Source organism: Athalia rosae, chromosome 1 (assembly GCF_917208135.1).
Source record: "Athalia rosae chromosome 1, iyAthRosa1.1, whole genome shotgun sequence".
In the NCBI taxonomy this organism is placed as follows: Eukaryota; Metazoa; Arthropoda; class Insecta; order Hymenoptera; family Athaliidae; genus Athalia; species Athalia rosae.
The window spans coordinates 19,145,916-19,167,303 of NC_064026.1; the positions used below are offsets into that span (position 1 = coordinate 19,145,916).

General features: G+C 40.2%; 3 protein-coding genes across 5 annotated transcripts; 2 read left to right on the forward strand and 1 right to left on the reverse strand.

Annotated features, from left to right (window-relative positions):
• The first annotated feature begins 175 nt into the window (after window positions 1-175).
• Window positions 176-15,520, forward strand: LOC105685168 (neurogenic protein big brain). Of its 2 annotated transcripts, XM_048652922.1 has the most exons (5): window positions 176-391; window positions 730-983; window positions 1,954-2,080; window positions 11,968-12,175; window positions 13,451-15,520. In XM_048652922.1, exons 2-5 carry the CDS (start codon window positions 785-787, stop codon window positions 14,639-14,641), a joined length of 1,725 nt encoding a protein of 574 aa, XP_048508879.1. In that variant the 5' UTR covers window positions 176-391; window positions 730-784; the 3' UTR covers window positions 14,642-15,520. The 2 variants fall into 2 exon arrangements, with proteins under 2 accessions (XP_048508879.1, XP_012254451.2); XM_012399028.3 differs by having other exon boundaries at window positions 176-983.
• Window positions 15,521-15,527: 7 nt separating this feature from the next.
• On the reverse strand, window positions 15,528-18,154 carry LOC105685261 (pelle-like serine/threonine-protein kinase pik-1). Its single transcript, XM_012399222.3, has 4 exons — window positions 17,666-18,154; window positions 16,932-17,564; window positions 16,371-16,807; window positions 15,528-16,288 (listed from the first exon to the last, which is right to left on the reverse strand). Exons 1-4 carry the CDS (start codon window positions 17,778-17,780, stop codon window positions 15,947-15,949), a joined length of 1,527 nt encoding a protein of 508 aa, XP_012254645.2. The 5' UTR covers window positions 17,781-18,154; the 3' UTR covers window positions 15,528-15,946.
• A 136-nt stretch (window positions 18,155-18,290) lies between these two features.
• On the forward strand, window positions 18,291-20,869 carry LOC105685262 (protein FAM8A1). Of its 2 annotated transcripts, XM_012399224.3 has the most exons (6): window positions 18,291-18,626; window positions 18,835-18,996; window positions 19,330-19,450; window positions 19,568-19,697; window positions 19,815-19,959; window positions 20,192-20,869. In XM_012399224.3, the coding sequence occupies exons 1-6, from the start codon at window positions 18,419-18,421 to the stop codon at window positions 20,194-20,196; spliced, it is 771 nt and encodes a 256-aa protein (XP_012254647.2). In that variant the 5' UTR covers window positions 18,291-18,418; the 3' UTR covers window positions 20,197-20,869. The 2 variants fall into 2 exon arrangements, with proteins under 2 accessions (XP_012254647.2, XP_012254646.2); XM_012399223.3 differs by having other exon boundaries at window positions 18,293-18,626; window positions 19,815-20,869.
• The last annotated feature ends 519 nt before the right edge of the window (window positions 20,870-21,388 follow it).

The window sequence follows — 21,388 nt, forward strand, 5'->3', positions numbered from 1 at the left end:
CTCTTTCTCGCTCTCTCTCTCTCTCTCTTCTTTACCTGCGGGGGTTGTTCCGAGTGCTTCAGCATTCGTAGTCATCCATGTATCTGTAAGGGTGGCAAGGGCCGATGAGGGGGTGTTTTTTTCTAGAGGGAGGGAAAGTGGAGAGGGGAAACGAAACTTGGGAGTGGGGGCGTCCTGACGGCGCGAAGCTTCGGTCCACTTGTTTTCACCGCCACCGACTTGATCTTCACTCGAGAACGCGTTGCCACTGGGGCAACATCGGGGCAGCGCGGGGCAGTTTAATAAATCATACGGAACCAACTAACAGATTTTAATCTCCGCATTCACCGAGTTTACGGAAATTCACCATTTGGATAAACCTGAATGAAAAATAAATTAATCAAAATCTATGGTGATTTGGTTTTTTTTTCGCTAGATTATATTAAAATTATTGTGATCATTTGACAAGTCGAGTTGATATAAAAAAAAAAAAGGGATAATATCTTTAAGTAAGATCAATTGATCAGTGCGGCTGAATTATTACCGATGAATATCAAATAAGTTTCGTAAAGTTTCATATCTTTTTGAAAACTCATAAGTGCGTTTGGTCGGTGAATCAGCTGAGAGTTCTATCGCTGCAGTTGAATTGTAATATCAGTGTGCGAAATTTAATTTATTCAACGATTGAAAAATGACTACGGAAAACCTCCCGCGGGAATTAGACGCCCACATAGTAACCCTGTTCAGCAGATTATCGGCTCTGAGAGAAAATGCGAGGGAAAATACAACCGAGAGAAAACCGCCCATGTCAACGGAGGCGAGAAGTCTTGAACTTTGGAGAGCGGTAGCTGTCGAATGTCTCGCCACTTTTATATTTGCTTTGGTCGTATCCGGCGCATCCGCAGCTTCTGCAGTTTCCGGTAGCGGATTGTCAGTTTTAGCTACAGCCATTGCTTCCGGCTTAGCGATGGCTTCGATTTGCTTGATCTTCGGTCATATCAGCGGTAAGAAATTTCACTGCTATAATAACAGTTTCTTCTCTTCTTCTGTTCTTTGTTTCGCACATAAATTTTGATTCTACCTCACGGGTGCACATGACAATTAAAAACCAGAATTGTACAGGGTACAGTGCATACTGTATACAATGAGATTTTCATGCAGTTCTGTTTTTCGATTTTTCAATAAGACAAGGTTTAGGTATATGAAGTTACAGCAGTTACAGACATTCCCATGGGACAGGATCTATCACTATCCGACACGGAAAATGTTGATTGGCGTCGATACCGCAATGAACGGAAACCAGCGTTTTCAATATTGTTCTAATCGCTTCTTATCTCGTGACTTTCCTACCAAATTTCCTGTGCTCGATAAATCGTCTGGGAAAATTTTTCAATCGCGATATAAGCGCCCAATTTTCTTCCGATATACCATAATGTCGATATAACTGTGCTTTATCCTTCGCAGTATACGCTTCAAAATCCGAGGAAGAAAACGTAAATTACTAACGATGAATTAACACAGATTCAATGATTTCATAAATTTTGGAAAATCCCTAAAAAACGTCTGATCTTTTCGTCGATATTCAGCAGTAATATAAGGCGACGTTAAACGCGACTAATAGGCACGTTGAGCAGAGTAGATTATTTGAGACCCTCTACGTCTATAACAATGCCACTTGTGGTCGCCCCTATCCTCGGGCATTCAATTGGCTTTTTAAATGGATAAAGCCGATTCCTCTACTCCTATATACGCACAAGTACATGTTACACCCACTGAACTTGTACGCCGTTATTATCACGCACAATAGTGTACATATTTATGCAACAAAGCTCCGGCTAATATTACGTAAGTTTGCAAATAATACCGAAGATGCAGATGGCTGTGTCGCTTTTCCCCTTCGAGTACATGGGGCAAATTTTTGGGCCGAAAAATTTTCATGCAACCGACTAATTAGTTCGTGACGTTAATTTACAGGAGGACACGTTAACCCAGCCGTTTCGATATCTTTCGCGTTATCCAGACGCATTTCACCGTTGCGAGCAGCGTTGTATTTGGCAGCTCAGTGCGGGGGTGGAATAGCCGGTGCCGCAATGCTTTATGGGTAAGTTTTTTACCTACAGAACAATCATTGTTTGGTCTCCCTCTCTTTCTGCTCCTATATTTTTTCTCTGTCTCGTTTCTTTCCGTTCCGTATCTGAGAAGAAAATCAGACAACGACCAGGATGTTGACCGCCAGGAAACGTCGCTCCGGGTTCTCATCCCGCAGAAAGACGGATAATTTCTATGAGGACCTTTTTCGTTCGTCAATTATTCAGCGTGTGCACAATGTGCCTGCTAACATCTATATTTATACGTATCTATACGCGGCTATTGTACTGAAACTAAAACCGACTAACAATTAGTGATTATCGACTCGATCATGCGGTATATTTTCTGATAAGTTTTGTGACTCTTTCCACGGGGAAAAATAATAATGAAAATTCATTCGGTCGATCCTTAATTTCGAATTTCTAAATTTGCACCTTACCAATAGCGCGATCGTATCCTACCTTATACATTGAAATTGGTCGATCCACACTTTCTCACGTGATACAATTTTTCATTTTGATGGGAAAAATGTTAGAAGGAGTTTATGATATTACAGCATAATTTCTGTGTCGAGTAGCGCGTTTTTATTTACACTTTACGCTGAGGAGGCTATATCGCCAGGTGGTTGTTGGATGAGACCCTGATGAAATTTAAGAGGTTGAGAACTGCAGTTTACCGCGTATAAAGCTCGAGACGAGTTAAGGCATTCATTCGTACAGTATATTTGAACTACCTGGTCGAGAGTTTGCGACAGCTGCGATGCGATGTGAGATACACTACGTACACATGTGTGCACATATCTTTATAAGAAATCGGAGAATCACGAAGCAAGTGAATCACGCTTTGCATTATGCTCTTCGAGTTCAATAATAAAAATCGAGTCGAAAGCAGAATTTTTTTTTTTTCAAACCATCGATCAATCTCTGCTAGAACTGAACCATTTCCGAGGTCGTTCATTGCCTAAAATGTGACGTGAAATTATCAAAGCTGGTTTCGTTTCGAAATATTAAAAAAAGCAGACGTTTTGAACCCAAGGTAAAAGAAGCGAGTACGTCCGTTTCGACGCCCGAGGAGCAGAATTAGTCGAAGCCGTTTATCGGCACGAGCCTGGCCTGCGTAAGATAGGCAAAGTGGGTCTTCAGCCATAACGAAAAGGGCACGAGCCAATCTTAGCCAGGAGGGTATCAATTTGTTTGGACCTGCACGGTGGTGCCTCGCTGCAGGCTGTTTTTCCTGTTTTCTTTAGGCAGTCAAAAGCTGCTGGGTTCCTTCGGAGTAAAAAAGGGCAGGTTGAAACAAAAAAAGAAAATACGCCTTCACCTCGACGAAAAGAGCTGCGGACCCAAATTGTGGACCGTGTTGGCGATGGAATAAAAGAACGCCAACGAACGGAACGAAACAAAACAGAAAAAAGAATGAAATAAAGAAAAGCTTTATTAGAAGACGGGCGAAGAAGGGGGGGAGGGATGTTCAAATGTAACGTTGAGGATCTGGAGAATTGAGAGGATGCGGTCGAGCTGATGCTATTATGGGGTGGCTGTAAGGAAGGAAGAAGGATGAGCAGGAGGTGGAGGAGGAGGATGAGGATGGGGAAGAGAAAAAAAGAAAGAAGGGAAAGCACCGCACAGGTAATTGGTAGGTCGAGCAACGAGTGCCTCCGCATACCTATATATCTATACGGTTGCATGGCCAAGGATCTGGTCGAGGAACACCTGCCTCTTGGCTCTCGGGTCGTCAGCGTTCCGGCCTGCACCGCCTCGCAGCTGCTGCAGATGTTTCGTGTGGACCAAAAAGAAGACGCGAGAGATTGTAGGACAGGAATAATCAATGTAGAAAGAGGTACCTACATACACACGCGTGAGTACGTCATTCGGAGGAGACGAGAATTGGAACCGAACTTGTGCACAGAAGGAGGCTTTATTAACGGAGGATAGATACCTAGTTTGGACCGAGCAGATGTTCCGATCTCATCCGTTTGCGTAGGAGCCTAAATATCGGAGACCAATAACACTTCGTTCACATCTGCGTATCACGTGAGGAGCCTGCCGCTTCGGCTAAAAAAAATCCTAGGAACTTTCAACTTTCGGTCGGTGAACCGTTTCAAAATCCATGATAAGTAGGCATACGCGAACCAGAGGAACATCATCTGCACCGGTACATCGAAAAAGTGACGCATCCATATCACCGACATGCCTCAGAAACTAATTTTTTTTACATCTTTTTTCACATCAATTCTGAATTCTCGAAAAAGGATTATGCAGATGGTATTTTTGGCATAATGAAAAAGCGTTCGAATCGAAGAAAGTAAAATTATTGTGATTTTACTCGGAATTTTTCAGTAGCAATTATCGCATGTTACATATCGTTGAGAACCACTGACAATGTCGGAGCCAGGTGGAACAGGTAGCCAAAGTTTGTGAAGCGGGACTTAAAATTGACCGAAACGAAGGTCGGGAGGGAAAACCTTCGGTTAAATCACAAAGAACTTTTGAACGCGCAAAGGAATTCGAAAATTTTTCTACCGATTTTCCATAATATAACGATCGCGACATGCTTTCGGTTTTGGAATTTTTCTAAATCGGTTGAGGACGAGTCTAATACTTACACATACACTTATAGACCGTTTCACGTAGAGGGAATTTTTCGTCCTTTATTGTTATCATTGTTATTATATTCTCTAGAAACCCGCCTCTCGGAGCCCTTCCGCTTTTTTTGTATAATATAACGCCAGGTAATATTGAAAAAATCAATTTATTTTTTCACTCTTCTTTCTCCGTTCGAAAACCATACGTCGACAATGCGCAAACGTAAGTTTTTTTTTTTTTTTTAACTTTAGAAAATTTTCAACAAATTTCTCATCGTCTACCCGGAATAACATCCTTACACCCTCCACACCTACCAAACGTGCTTGTGAAAGAAAAAATATCTGTAATTCCGCACGAAATCCGTCCGACGACCAAGAAAATCGCTTCGAAAATTTCATATCGCAGGCTTTGGTGGGGAGATTATGCTGCAGTGGCTTACCTATACCGCATCTAACCTACGCCCCTTACGCTTTTCGTATATTGAAACGTGTGAAATCTGGCAATTTGAGGGATAGGAAAAATTCGAGCGATTCAGGTTCGATTTATGAAAGTTTCACTTTGCTCTGACGAGTCACTCCGCGGTCGAGCGCCGTTGACATATTATTTTCCGTTGAAAAAGAGCCCTTAGAAAAATGAGACGGCAAAAAAGAGTGAAAATAAATCTCAGCGTATAAATATTTAGAATAAAATGTGACACGTCGAGAGATTATAAGGCGGCTCTCCGAAACGAATTGGAATCCTTTCCGCCGCAGTGGCTGCTCGCGTATCTTCGAACGTGGGAACAAGTGGAGGCGCGCGTTAGGATAATTAAATAATTAAAACTTCCTCTTTCTATCAAACTTAACCGCGTCGGGTGACACGCCGAGATCATTTATACCATTGCAGTAACATATAGCTGAACGAATGAACGACGAAGAGACAAAGAATCGAGAGAAAAAGAACGAACACGCTGCAGGTACCTCCACACAACAAGTGAGATTCTCGGATATCTTATACGGTCTTTTTTGTTCACGAATATCAAGGATTTTATTCGTAACTTATAGGGGGGTCTCTGTACGCTGAGAGAGATTCAAGTTTTATCGTACTATACGACGTACGCATACGCACAGTGGTGGTAGACATAGCTGCAGGGATAGAAGGTATGATATACCGGAAACGAAACGAGGGGTAGTTTTGCGTTCAACTTCCGGTTGGCCACGCGTACCGCGTGTGTCTTATCCTATACGTCAGACCACCTGCTTCCCCGTGCGTTGTAACAGTGGTCGGTCGTGTTCAGCTGTTTCCTGAATCTCGTTTGAGGTCAATAATTCGCGCGATATTTCAATTGCAACGAGGAGTCAAAAAGTATAATTTGTCCTTTCGACTAATTTAATTCACTTTTCCGCGATACGCCGCGTCTAATCTGAAATATTTCCCTTATAGATGCGTATGGAAAACGGAAATAATGTTCGTCAAAGTGGGGTTTGGCCGTCGCTCTATGGTATACCGACAATACGAATAAAGTCATCAGACGTACGAAATTTTTCACGGGTCGTTAGCCGCGGGTTTTTTTCTTTATCACGTTATTTTCTCTCATTCATTTATTTAGCGATTTATGTGTTTACCCTTATGGTTATTCGCGCGGTGTGCAAAACCTAAAATATAATATATGAACCCTTGGAGTAATAATATAAAATAGAACAAAAGCAGGATCACACCCCGCAGACTACAAGTGTACGGTGTAGATTTTCCGCACTCCCATATAACGCCATTTCTGTTGCACCTACTAACCGCGTTGAGTGCGCTATACGTATACGTAATAGAACGGTTGTAACAGATGCAGGTTTTTTTTAAGGGTGTCATCCCTAGGGATCGGGGTTGATGCTCTGCGGTCGTCCAGTTAACTAGAGTATTGTTCGATTATTATTTCGGTACATATCGCGCACTTGTTAGCTTTTTGTCCGGTCATATGCCTCGCGCGTGCTTCGTAATAATGGATAATAATAATTCTCTCGGACCTGCACCACCGCGTCGTACTTCTACCAACTTCTGTCATATTTCATCGAATCTATATCCTCGAAACGAAGATAGAAATGAGGAAGAAATTTTTAACTCAGGCTTATCACTCTTAATCTCTCAAATGTCGGTGCATCCGGTATTTGCACAGACTATATGATACAGCGAGTGATTCGGAAAATACATAGTCGGCTCGTGACTCCTGTTTTACTCACAATGGTCAAACGCTTCGGACTTCTTATTTTTATTTAGCTCTCCGACTCCCCTGCAGTCCGTTTCAATACCAGAGTATATCGGTATACATATATGTATGAAGTGGTTGGGACGTCAGATATGCGAGCTTCAGAAACATGTGGCGTTCCGGGCGTCGCTAAACCGCGTTGAAAAACCATCCCTCCGCGCCGAAAAAGGGAAGTAAAAATAAAAACCCCGAAACACAAAAAAGGGAAAAAACTTAAAAATCAGACGAAGGAAAAAACGAGAAACTAACCCACAGATACAGCATATCTCCTTACACGAAGGGTCTAAAATTACAGTTTTCTGACGCAGATCGAGCGCGTCGTGCTGCAGGATGCCAACAGATGGTTCGAGGAGGTACGAACCACGTGTTGCAGGGTTCTTAAGAATTTTCCCTTGTATATAGGTATATAAGTAGCGCATGTATCCTGTCCACACGCACATCCCTAGACGAAGATATGCCCCTCGTCTCATTTTTTCATTTCATTTTTTGCTCCAAATTTTCTTTTTTGCTTTCATTTTTTACGCCCTATGGTTTGATTGGACACACACACGACCGGAGCGTGACTCTGATTGGCTAGAATTTTTGAAACAACCCTACAGCCCTGGAGGCACTGAAAACATCTGCTGACCTGCAGCTATACGTACGACAAAATAGTGCGCGTACGTCTAGGCCTGATGCCTGCGTCAGGGAGGCCCTTCTTTGGTTTGAAACTCGACTGTGTTGGTGCCTACCTAGCAGGGATCTAAGAATATTATTTATGGGGTCCCAAAAGACCCTTTTGTGATAATCGCGCGCGATGCTCGCGTGTTTGAAAAGGAAGCGAGTACCGTCGTCTCTTCCATATACATGTACACCTATAGGTATACCGTGAGCGGTAAGATTTTTCTTTTGTGCGACATGTGGCCGGCACGTGTTTTCTTGAGGGGGAAAAGAACAATCGCTGTATAGGTATATGGAATACATTATGGGTACGGTGTAAAGATCGTGCAGAGTGAATCCCTATTTTTCGATGTAGGTGTGTAGAGTTTTAGTTATAGTTTGCATCAGGACCTCCTGCAGCTGCTGGAAGATCCATCGATCGAAGTTATAGTCGTTCCTTTATTTCGGATTCTTTTCGTTATATCTTATGGATTTTCTACAAATGATACGATTCGCAAGCTGCAACATTATCGTAAATCGTTATTGAAAGCCTTCGATTTTGGATCACGAAAAATTTCACATAGGTACATTCAAATGTAATTGCTGTAAAGATCCACGTGTGGGCGTATCGAATTATTCCGGTATCACTCTGTACACATACAGTCTGGAAATCGATTCCCTTCCGATTATATTTGAAAAAAGACACAGGCAAAAAAAAAAAAAAAAAATCAAAGAAACAAAATCTCGTGAGAAACACGACTCTTTCTCACGGTTTCGTTACTTTGTCAGAGTTTCAATTTCTCTTTGGTGAATTTTCAGCGTGTACGGTTACAACGATGATACATAATAACGATAAAGATGGCGATTCGCGCGTGACTCGGGCTCTCTCGCGTGTCTCGCGTGTATTTTTTGAGTGCTTGCATCGACGCAATAATAATACAGATGCGCGCGATGTGCGGTCGATTATTATCAATTGTTGTACGGATAATATTTTTCCAAAACGGATTTCCTGTTCGCATCTTGAATACATGTAGATATTTCGTAGGACGTTTACAGTCCAATCAAACGTACTTGTAATGATAATAAAGAAAAAAAAAAAAAAAAGGAAACTCGGCATTTGAGGCAAAAAAATTGGTCGACTAAAATTTTTCCCACAGGAAACGAGGGTGGTGACTTAGGGGAGGGGACCAAACGCGGTTTTAGGGGGTGAAGAAAATCGGGAAAGAAGGAGTAATGGGAGGTAGATAGGCCCAGGAAGAATTGAGAACAACCCCGTTTGATCGAACATCTGAAAGTTCCCATATCATCGAGTCCTTCCGCAGTGGGACCTGGACTCGGGCCACTCGCGCGCTATATACTGGGTGGGTAGGGGCCAGTTCTGCTGGCGCCCTAAAATTCACCCCGAATTTTCTCACCCCTAAATTTACAATAGAATCAGGTTGATTTCGTATCACGTCCCACATTTTAACATGTGTGCGCCGTTCGCGATACCCCATGTACGTACGTATGGGTCATTCTACACATAGTTAAACTCCACGTACGTACGTACCACGCACACTATAATTTAGGCCCGTAAACTGTCCCACGTATACTCCCATGTTACTCCGAATCCCCGCGGGCCGTTTGAGTATCAATAGGTCGTTAAATGTTACCGCGATTCTGTAGCACGTCGACGATGTTCGCATTGCTACTGTGCAGCGTGGAGTCGATCATCGTCAAGGGTGGGAAAGGGAGATGCGAACTCCATCCTTCAATTGAAATTTATTTAAAACTTATCGCACGAACAGAAGGGGGCGAATGTCGTACACATATAACTTGCCTCCAGGGGGAATTCATTTGAAGGAAATCAACGGGAGCACCACTGCAGTTCGGTTCATGTATCATATACATGCGGTATATATTACAGCAGCGGTTTGATGCACAGGTTGCAAAAGCTCTCACGTCAAGTGTTTCCCATTGTATGCTGCGGTTGGACCAATTTTTAAGCGAACTTTTTTTTTCAATTTATTGCTCCCCCTCTCGTCTCTCGTCTCTTTTTTTTCTTTCTTTTTTTGTAGCTTTATTCGACGGGTCGGTGTCGATCGTAAGTCCCGCGATGATGTGGCTATATAGAATAACTTTTAATGCCTAGTGTACACGGCGGGTGACGCGTAATTTTTTTTCCTTCTTATACATTTTCCGTACCATTTTTTATATGTACAGCGAGCAAATCGGATTATTTGGGGATTTCATTCTCGTGTGCGCCGGGAGATCAAGTTTTCGCAAAAATAGGGAAAATCCTCTTATCATCGCGAGGGGCGATGACGTAACGCGTATACACGCGTGTATAAATAAAATCAACGAAACAAGATATGCGGTATAATGAAACCTGGATGCAGATAAACGAAGAGTGGGGGGGGGGGGGGGGGGGTGAAAGAACGAAAAAAATTATGCCCTCCGTTTTTTGTCTTGTCGTTCTTTAACGTCTCCCTATACTCGGATCACCGTCTCTTTTGAACACACTCGCAGGAACACTTGATCCCAATTGTTGGAGGCATGATCTGCATTTCTGATTTCATCAATTTGGTACATGACGTCAGCAGTATAGAGACTCTCACATTTGCATATTACTATGTCTCCATACGTACACGGTTCAAATGCAGGGATAGGGGCTTTTGAATTTGAACGAAGCTCAAAAAGTCTAATGTGAGCTAAGCACTTGTACGGTGTAAGGTAATGTGTATGAAAGTAGATGTAACACGCCTTACATGGACATAGAGATATGCATACAGATATATATATACGTACTTCAAGTTAAGGGAAGATTTTATATATGCCGAACAAGGGGGTGAATTAAATTCGGATTAGTCACGCGGGATTAAATCCAACAATTTAACGCGATTAACGCGACGCCGGAAAATTTTTCATCCGCAAATTACGAGGGGAACGGCCGCAATTATTCCTAGCCTTGGATAACTATATCATTGATGTACGTTATATGGCACATATGTATTTGAATATTGTTCAACCGAGGTGATGACGTTAAAACAAAATTCAAGTTTGGTCATTGTAACATCATATACTTATATACAGTATTTATAATTCACCTCGACGGAAAATTTCATTTAACTCGGGAACGCGAATCGTCGTGTGATTTTCCTGGATCGAGTATAAAACGGATGGTATAAATAAATATACATACGTAAGTATTCCACGGTACACAAGAACGTGTTGGGTGCTGAGGGGATTCTCTTTGACACTTCGAAGGTAGAGAGTATAAGCTACGTTTGTAGTTCGTCGTAAATCATGATCGCGGGTCCTCTTGTTATGCGCATGTAATTAACTCAGTAATATATCAGGCTTGTTCGATGGAACGGAGATTGATTTTATGCATAGCAGGGCAAGTTCAAAGCGTCAAAGTTTGAGAAAATCAAAGCGAAAAAGAAAAGTTTCTCTGACCCGATTTCTGAACCATATGATGAACGGAATCAGAATGATAAAACGACCCCTAGCGTATTATAATAAATATATTCATATTATCCTTTCATTAATTCTCATCGGACGGGTCAAACGGTATCCCTGACCCCGTATCGTGTTCGACCACGTTATTCGTATGGGTATAAAACGTATATTATATCGAGAGAAAAACTACCCCGCAGTGCAGCTCGCCGGCTAATATAAGTATTACATAAGAGATATGTGAGCGGTGCAGGGGTGATATCTTCACCCCGCGTGAAAACCACCAGGGCGGTAAAAACTTTCAATGCGGAAGGACCGTACTTTATTATTGCGGTTTTGTACCGCCATCCATAATGACTGTAGCACAGGACATTCGGATCTGCGATTTATTACGAGTTTCTATACCCTACGGTTGGAATTACTTATAGATGTGGCGACCAACAGAGATGGACGATCGTCAGCGCGACAGTTTTAAGTGACTGAAAATTATAAGAACAATTATGTGACCTGCGCGGGATCCGATCCCATAAAAATACTCTCGCCACTATAACGCATTTGTAGATCAATATGCGGGTAGCGTTTGATGTTGAATTTTCTTGGATCAAATCTCACGATCTTCTCGGTCGGACACAAGGAACCCGCATACTCGGATGGCGTTCGAATAATTATACTTTTAAGTGGATTTTGTCAGGGATGTGACCTAAGAATGAACGAAATTCGATCCTCGATCTGCGAATTAAGTTTTGGTCGAGACATAAAATTAGCGATTCACGATCCGCCTGAGAGTGCAGAAGTGTGCAAGAGAGACACTTGTTTTTATGGGTCTACTTACGCTTATGGAATGTGTATAATTTTATGGCGCTTTTAGCGGTGTCACGATTCTAGTTGAACTATAGCATTTCATTTCATTCGTCTTTTGAATTTCACATCATTATATTTTACACGCATGTTGAGTTTTTTTTGTTGAATGAAATTTTTAAAAATTGCGAATTTCTGTTTCAGCGTGACTACACAATCTGGAACGCAGACTTTGACCTCCGCAGGACGTTTCGGTGGTCCGATCGAGCGACTTTTGGTAGAATTGGCGCTCTCGGTTTTCGTCGTTTTGGCACATTTTGCTTCTGATAACCCTCGAGGACTTTCGGCAGCTGTTACCTCAAAGCCTGCGATGGTCCTTGCCGCGGCTTACACGACTGCTACCCTAGTTTCGGTAATTATCACATTTTCAATCAATTCGATACCCTTTTATGAATCCAGATTCCCGAATATCCCCTAATTATTTTTTACGGCTCTATTTCATTTGGAAACCGGGTCTAATCGGATAAATTTATGCATGGGATACATCGAAGAATCGATGATTCCTGAGAGTCCTTTCCTTTTTTATTTCCAAAAAGAACAAAGAAAAAGAAACAGACTATCTTGATAATTTTCCGACGCGTTCCATTCTCTCGAGGCAATATGAATGAATGAACTCAACCGAGCTTCGAGTCTGTAAAAGTAGTATACCATTTTACAGGCTACCTTTCTGAGCCTATCTCATATGTAGCTCTGGTACCTGCACCTGTCGCAAAGGAACGCCGCTACCTTCTCACCTGTTTATTCCTGTTTCCTACCTCCTTAAAATCGGGATCAGAGTAGTGGAGATATAGTTGTGATTCTGCGGAAAGAAAAGCAACACGCGTTAATTATGATCAAATTTTCCCTAGTCGAGAACTTTTGTAGACCGATGTAAATAATTCTTTTGGTCGCTGTTTTTTGACTTTTTTTTTCAACGCCTATCATCGTTAAAATGCGTGAATATACGTGTAACATCAATTCATTGGACTATAAGTATTAATTAAACGAGCAGATGCCACGCGGACTCACTTAAAGCCATGTGGAGCTATATACTGGCTGATTCTGTTGACGAAAAGTTCTGCATTCCAAAGCCAATTAATTCGTCGCTTTCTCCAGTCTCGTCGCCCACGATGTCTCTGACGGTGTACATTGCAGTTCCGTTGGATAGAATTGTCGGGTTGATTATCGTGATAAAATTTTTCGCAAATGAAATCATGCATTTATTACCGTAGAGTTAAGGTTTAAGGAAAACTTTTTGGAGAGAAAAATATCAACGCTGTAAAACTCTGGAGTTTTCATTCCTAGGTATTCGTGGAATAGTGATTCAAAACAATATAATTGTAGAAGAAGAAGGTAGATTCTATATACATACGTTTGAAGATCGTCAAACAACATCTTTATAAGTATGATTCACACAGCATAAGTCAGTGTTGAAAAGTGTCTAATATGTTGAAATATCATCTTCGCTGGCGTTGGTTGTCGGTAGCTTTTATGTGCGCTTTCATGTTCTATTAAACTGAAAAAAGTCCCTCGTAACAAGTCAGTGCTCGTCCCGTGACCCGAGGCTTTTAGTTATCATTATCTGTACTATTCGAAGACGTTGTTAAAACTGAGTAATGAATTGTGATATTTGTTGGTTTCGTTACAGAGTCCGTTCCTAAATCCAGCTCGCGCCTTGGGCCCTGCATTCGTTTTGAACCGGTGGGATAATCATTGGGTTCTTTGGGTAGGACCAATTTCGGGCGGTGCTCTAGCGGCGCTCCTTCACGAGTACGTTCTCAGTCCAAAACGATCACAAAATTCTCAGGAGAGCGACGACGGAGACGATTCCTCCGTACGTTCCGACGAGGATCCCTACGACGACCTTGACAAACCAACTGGACCGAAATTTCCAAGTGCATATGCTACTTACAGACCAATAGCGGGAGCTCCGTCTTCAATTTATAGCGCCCCTCCATCGGCCGTCGATCGCGTCGAATCTATTTACGGTGGAACCAAATCACTTTATTGTAAATCTCCCCCATTGACACGAGCCAATTTGAACCGATCTCAAAGTGTGTATGCGAAATCTACCTCAGGTCCTAGAGACGGATTGGTTATACCGAAACCGGGACCTTTGATGCCTGCGCAAAGTCTATATCCTATGAGAATCGGTCAGAGTTCACAAGTCGGAAGAGAAACGGTGCAAAGTCAAACTCAAAATCACAACAGCACAAATCAAAACATGCAAAATCAACTGCAGCAGTGCACTCAGAGCATTTACGGAATAAGAGGAATTTCGACAAGCATTAGCGCGAGAGAAAATGGGATTTATGGGGTATCTACCAACTCTAGTGTCTACGGAAGAGCTCCGGCACCCCCTCCAGGTACGATGAGCGTCCAACAAAACGCCGGAGGTGTACCGAATTCTTCATCAAATCATGGTGCTACCGGACTTAGTGGTATGCAAAATCCTGTACAGCCACATCATTCTAACGGTCAGAGCTCTGGACCGAACTTACAGAGTCAAGGTCAGCAACAGCAACACCAGAATTCGACATCAGCAACGATTACATCGGCACAAAATCACGCCGGGCATCCGAACGGACCGCTCGCAACCAGCTCAGAAAATGGAGCAAATCCAAGAAGGCCTGAAAGCATGTACGGGCATGTTTCTAGACGTAGCGATGATTCTGCTTATGGAAGTTATCAGGGATCGGCGAGAGGCAATTATGGAAAAGCTCCTGGACCATCTGGACCGCCACAATATAGGGGCGAGAGACCGAGTCCGGGACCTTTGCAACAAAATCAAAATCAACAGAGTAATTTTCAAAGGAATTCACCGAACCCGCAGTATTGATCTTGTTCCAATTATGATGTTGATTAGAATTTTGTGAGAATTATTACCTCACGAGATGTAAAACGCACTGCCGACGAACGATACCTCAGGATTATTTGTAGCTATGTACAGGTGTACATGTATTGCGTTATTAGATCGATATTGATTTTCGAAAATATCTTTCGCTCGATTATTTTTACCGGATTGAAGAAAACCCTATTTAATGTTAGGAGATTCGGCTGCAGTTTTAGAGTTTAAAATGTCCTCTCATTTGAGGTGAATCATTCATAAATTCATCATGATGGACAAAGTACACCTGATTATTACAGAGAACAATGAAATCAATCGATATTCGAAGAGATGAGGTTGTGCCAAAATAAAATATAAACATATCGACCAGTAGGTAATATGTCAAACTGATATCATGATGAAGTTTTTAAATGAAATATTTTGCAGCTATTAACAGCAAAATATTGATGAGAACAATGTTGAAAGATATATAAGGCTCAAAATGTGGGACTGATAAGGCTCAGTATTTAACAATATAATATATTAAATCTATCCTGTAGAAATTCTATCAAACTACGTCCTAAAATAATTAGGTACCACTTGTTCGTATGTACGTACGTAAAGAAAATTTCTGTACGTGCGTAGTTTAGAAATGTCTGTGTATCATACGTGTTTTTCGATTATACTTCGGTATATACGTATACCCACAGGTATAAATGTAATGTGTAATTAATTCAGATAAGTACTATACATAGATATAAATATCATAAGTGTAGTTTCCTAAGCTTTGTAAATATTCTTTGTATTTATTATTTTATATGTTGTTTTAATAGATAGAAATAGTCAGTATAGGCGTTTCAGGATAAACTGATAATAATAAAAGTAATTGAAACGGAAGTATACTTATTGATTCATTGCATTTTCCTTCGATACTAAGTTACAACAAGTCAAAGTGTATATCTGATCGGAGTAGCACCGGTGTAACTTTATTAACTGATGATTTTTATTTTTTTGCCAATGATTTTTATAATCTTTGTACTGAAATACTAGAAGATTTTTTATATGTATTAATTCTGGCTTGACACTTTTGTTTACTGGCATTTAGCGAACACACAAAATGCTACCCAATGTAGCTATTCAAGAGATTCAACTTTTATCAAATATCTTATCATCATCTATTTGTGTATAAAATTTTTAATACTAATGACTTGATCGTTCAGAAGGAACCAAACATTTGGAAGGTAATGTGATTATAGCTTATCTCCAGAAGGCCCTTCCCCCCGCAAAATATGAATGAATTCCAATTTGTCTTGATGCTCAGTACTCCTCGATTGACTTAAGAACGTCAACCATGTCGGGTCTGTCATTAGATAACTCTTTGGAACACAATTTTCCTAACTCAATGAGATGATCGAACACTTGATCGTTTTCTTTACCAGCTCGAACATCTTTAAAGAGATTCAAATCTTTTTCTTCATAGCTCCCTATAATATCTTTCACAAATCCGTCTTTCCCGTGCCAGTGAACACATGCCGGTAAACCAGTGGCTAATTCGAATAATACAATACCATAACTATACGTGTCAATTTTGGTCGATAAAATTTTATCGTGCAAGAATTCATTGGGCAAATAAGGCCGAGTGCCCCGAATTCCACTGACCTGTAAATCATAAATCAATCAATCAAAAGTGTGTTTTTTGAATATTTGGAAAATAGTTAATGAGAATAAATCTTTCAATTACTTTAATGTGGTTTTTTTCAGGCCCTTCTCGAGCTAACCCAAAATCACCGATCCTTGGTTCAAAGTTCTTGTCCAGCAAAATGTTAGCACTTTTAATGTCGCCATGGATAAGAGGCTTGTCTCTAGTATGTAAATATTGCAAACCTCTGGCTGTACCCTTGGCTATTTCGTGTCTTTGCAACCAAGTTAGGGGTTTTGTTCTATATTTCAACTGTAGTCTGTCTTGTAGAGAACCATTTGGCATGAATTGATATACTAGACAGGGTGGTTCAGGACCCATGCTATATGCGTATAATGGAAGTATGTTATCGTGTCGGTATGAATTCAAAATGTTCAATTCTCTTAACGATTGTTGTAGCTGGGTTACATAACTTCCGTTTGTATCGGACACACGCTGTTCTAATCTCTTAATTGCAACTGGTGTATTTTTCCAAATACCTAAAATTTCAGGTACACAGGAAGTCATCACAAAATCAGAAGATGGAACAGATCTAGCCACACAGTTTTGTTTTACAACTCTAATGCAGAGACTACCTCGCAACGAATAATAAATAAAACTGACCTTTGAACACTGTTCCAAAACTACCTCTTCCCAAAACGGTAACAGAACTCCAACCATTTGTGGCAGTAGCTAATTCGTTGTATGAAATCAGTGGCAGACCACTGTTAGCTAAGTTTTTCTTAGTTGAAGCAGTACTCGCAGTAGGTTGTAAGGTAGGGGCTGAGCCGCAAACATCAGGTGAAGAAGATGCTCCGTCAGAAGGTACCAACGTGTTGTCTGATTCACTCATCAAGATTCCAATGCCTAGCTCTGGTTTTCCATTCAATATTTTTACTCCCTCTTCATTGGCAGATTGATTGACAATGATCTTTGGATTATCAATTCGAACTGGTTGAACTTGATCAAAGTTTTGAGAACCAATTTTTAAATCTTTCGAATTGCCATTGACCTCTATAGGGCCAAAGAGCCTCTTGAAATTTCCTTCTCCTTCATCTATGAGGCCATGATACTTGACATCAACAAACGGCCTCAAAATATTCATCGCCTTGTAGTGTTGCATTTCCGATAGAAGCTTAAATAGCTCAAGTATGGTTCGAAGATTCTCATAGCTCCATCGATTCAAAAGGTTCTCGGTTGGAGTCCTGCTTCTTTTTAACTCCTCAATAGTCAGGCTATCAAATTTCATATGTTTACCTTTCCATGGGAAGAATTTTTTGATCATTTTTCAATATCAATGCCAACTGCTTTGAATCCGGTTGAACTTTGTCAGCCAGTATCATAAGAAATAATAATACCTGCAAGTTCCACCCACTTGCTAGTTCGATCCAAAAGCGCGGACAGCTCCATTTTTACCAGCCAAGGCAACTTATGGATATATTTGATTTCTGTGGGACGATTATTCTGATCCATTTTTGGCGATTGGAGAGATATTACGGACTACTACTTCAAATGAATTATGAATAAGATAACAAAAAAAATCTTTTCTGTTCGAAAATATGGTGACTGTTGACACACCGAGGGAATGATATAGCCATCAATTAATTATTTGGAAGGATGAATACAGACGAAGATTGGAATAAATACAGTAATTGGAGAGAAATTTGACACACTGAATTCCAAATATATGATGAGAGCTTACACCAAGAATATAAATTTAACGTTTGAAAGACAAGAGCACTCGAGCTTGCTTTCAAGATTTTCTACTTCGATAATGTTTCTACTGTGATACCAAAGTGCATTTCCGATTTCAACTCTACAATTGTTGATTGTGAACAATCGTGACGTGCACCAACTATCATACAACAAGTGTATGTACAACGCATGCACCAATAACATCAGGCATAGGCACGTCACGCCATTTAACTACTATTGTCAATGATTTAACTATACAGCTGATTTTAAAGGCGACGTAAAACGTCTGCGCTATTGGTCATTGGTTGTTTATCTTCGCGTGGCCTGTTATTAATTAGTAGCGACAAATATCAAAGTTTTCAATCGAAGAGTTGATCTGGGTGACATAATATTCTTGGAAGCGCGTTGGTAAAACGATGGCAGAAAATGAGACCAAGTCTCCATCAGATGAAGAATCGAATGGAGATGAAAGCCAACCTCCAAAACATCGGTCAACTGTCAACGAACGAACTGAATATTTTGAGAAATTGGAAAAATGGTTACAGGAAGCCTACGTCTGCCAAAGTGTCGCTGCAATGTTTCCCTATTACGTTATGTCTACACAAATGTTGAACTCCGCTACTGGTATGACGAATCCATAAACATTTTTCCCCAATATTTTACTACTAGGTACCCACTCGTTTCAGCCCATCTCTAAATAATGGTCGATTACTTATATCTTGACCATTAAAGAGTTATTCCAAACACTGGCTGCAAATATTTGTTCTAATTTGCCTTATCACATTCTACTCGTATCGTGGGTTCATAATTTTATCATATTGAATTCCACTAGGTATTGGCCAATTTACACAAGTACCAGGTAACGTTGGCTTCACGACAACTCCTAATGTTCCACAAGCTAATGCTGATGTGCATCATCCCGAAGCAAACGAAGGTCTAAGACAAAGAAGACCACAAGACCCTACCGGATTAGCACAACCGCCCGGAGCTGAAGGTAGAAGGTCATAACAATAACTCCTGTGTTCATCAATTGCTAACAGAGGTTCAGCCGGCATTTCATTTGGTATAGATAAAAATTACTGCATTACGTTACGAGTGATATAGCTGAGCCTAAAGGAAGAGTTTTTTATTGATCCAGCATTCAACATCCATCGATCACTTTATTATTGTATGATAGTTTCAGCATCTATCACTCGTTACAGATCTGGTAACTTGATAAAAAGTAAACGCAATGCAATACTTTTCAAATATCTGTCTTGCATATCACCGTCATTTGAATGTTGTTGAATCATTTTTACATGGACATCTATGAATTCGTTATTTATAGGATTTGAATATCGTGTACCACCACTATGGAAGCGTTTCTTTGCCGAGTTCATTGACTTCATGGTACTATTCTTTCTTAAACTTTCCATTACATTTATTGCCGTCGACTTTTTCGATTTTATGTAAGTCTCAGCTATACACATTAAGGGCATCCGAGAAATTAATTTTTTTCGGTGGTCCTTAAGATACTTTGATACACAAGTTAAGCCCAATGTATAATTAATGTCTACCTCTTTCAGAGACATAGAGCACTATGATTTAGAACTGATTCAAAAAAATCTCCGAATCGACTACAAAATGGCTCTGGAAATGACTTCTGGAATATTAATATTGGAGTTGATCCACAGAGTTTTTGTGTGTATATTTGAGGTAAATATCTACAATGTTATTTTAACCATCTGAGAAAATAAAAAACTAGTTTGTGCGTTACAGAGTTGGTAGATGGAGTACAGAATTATTAAATTCTATCTTATTTCAACATTTTAGGCAATTTGGCTTCAACATGGAATCAATGGCCGCATAGGTGGGGCAACGCCAGGTAAAATCGTTATGGGGTTACGTGTTGTCCAATGTCGAAATATAACGCCAATAGAACGCCCAGATGGTGGGGACATAGTATTTATTTCCCCAGGTACAGACCTAGGCTTTCCGGTAGCTCTTGGTCGATCAGTGGTGAAAAATTTGATTTTAGCATTTCTATTTCCAATCTGTTTTGCCTTATTTTTCTTTAGGTTTAATAGAACTGGCTATGATCTTGTTTGTAATTCAATAGTCATCGAATGTCCGTATCGAAATAGAGCAAATAACAGACCTCGACAGCAATAACGAGAAGTTTCTAAAAGATTTGATCAATTGCATTGCAGGATAAAAGTACTGAAGATTCAAATATCATAGATGCATATGAACTTCCGGTGTACATCATATTATAAAGCTTAAATGTCTTTAAGATTTACGATCAATTGTACTATCGTTTCGCAGAGATGTATACCTATGTATTACAATACTTGTAAATATCTATCAAAATTGAGGATTACACTAATGCATGGAATGGTAAATACAAATCTATATTTTAAAATATTTATTTCATTCTGATTATGCGATTCTTGGTGGGATACCAACTATAATTAAAAGTAATTTATTTTCATAAACAAGCTTGCCTCAAAACCGATATTTATATTTTTTAATATTCATGTCGTCTTATTTCGAATGCTCGCATGATTTTACACCAATCGTTCGAGGTATGTGCATGATAAAATTGTGCAGAATGCAGGAAACTTTCATTCAAATGTTCAAATGAATTACCATACGTGCACAATCGATGGAGAATTTGAGGTTCGAGGTAATCTACATTAGATCACATGATTGTTCTAATTTCTAATCATTTCTTTGGTCAGGTGTACGTTGTCAAAGACATTATATTAACTGTACATTGGCACAACTTGTCAATGTAAGAGTAAGATACGTCCTCAGTTTAGCGAATAAGTATATTTCTATCAAAGCTGTAATATATCTATTGTAAAATAAATGAGAATTCATATTTATCATTGCATTTTACTGATTTGTTTAACAATCAAAAATCAGCTGCACAAAATTCCGCTGCAGCGAAATTGAGAAAAAAATAATATGATCAAAACTCACTGATTTTTGTGGCAGGAAGAGCGGAGATCCGCAACGAATACTCCCAGATATATACATACTCCCAGATGTATATGCACCGGTTATGCACCTCAAATCAACCGCAGAGATGCTCGAGTTGCGGCAAGAATTCAAAAATTATTCATAATGGCTACCGGCTTTAACTTGTTGCGTCCAATATCGCCACTATTAATGTGTATCACCATTTTTAATGCGTTCAATTTATCGGCATTATACATGTAAATGAGATAAGATTTTTCGATTGATTATCACAAGTTACAGTATGCGATATTATTACGCATAGTTATTAAATTTACAGCGAATTGCACGGAGAACAACTAGACGATTCAAAGTCGCTCGGTATTTATACCAGCTCTCAAACTCTTACTGAGCGGGAAAATCAGAAGCCCCGTAACAACACTATG

Excerpts from the sequence above, each read along its gene's own strand:
- LOC105685261 (XM_012399222.3), bottom strand. The coding sequence starts at position 17,780 with ATGGATCAGAATAATCGTCCCACAGAAATCAAATATATCCATAAGTTG. Across the intron at positions 17,565-17,665 it reads CAAGTGGGTGGAACTTGCAG|GTAAACATATGAAATTTGAT; the intron begins GTATTATTATTT and ends TCCCATGGAAAG. Across the intron at positions 16,808-16,931 it reads TTTTGGAACAGTGTTCAAAG|GTATTTGGAAAAATACACCA; the intron begins GTCAGTTTTATT and ends CTGAAATTTTAG.
- LOC105685168 (XM_012399028.3), top strand. The coding sequence starts at position 671 with ATGACTACGGAAAACCTCCCGCGGGAATTAGACGCCCACATAGTAACC. Across the intron at positions 984-1,953 it reads GATCTTCGGTCATATCAGCG|GAGGACACGTTAACCCAGCC; the intron begins GTAAGAAATTTC and ends GTTAATTTACAG. Across the intron at positions 2,081-11,967 it reads GGTGCCGCAATGCTTTATGG|CGTGACTACACAATCTGGAA; the intron begins GTAAGTTTTTTA and ends TTTCTGTTTCAG.
- LOC105685262 (XM_012399223.3), top strand. The coding sequence starts at position 18,419 with ATGGCAGAAAATGAGACCAAGTCTCCATCAGATGAAGAATCGAATGGA. Across the intron at positions 18,627-18,834 it reads AATGTTGAACTCCGCTACTG|GTATTGGCCAATTTACACAA; the intron begins GTATGACGAATC and ends GAATTCCACTAG. Across the intron at positions 19,451-19,567 it reads GTCGACTTTTTCGATTTTAT|AGACATAGAGCACTATGATT; the intron begins GTAAGTCTCAGC and ends TACCTCTTTCAG.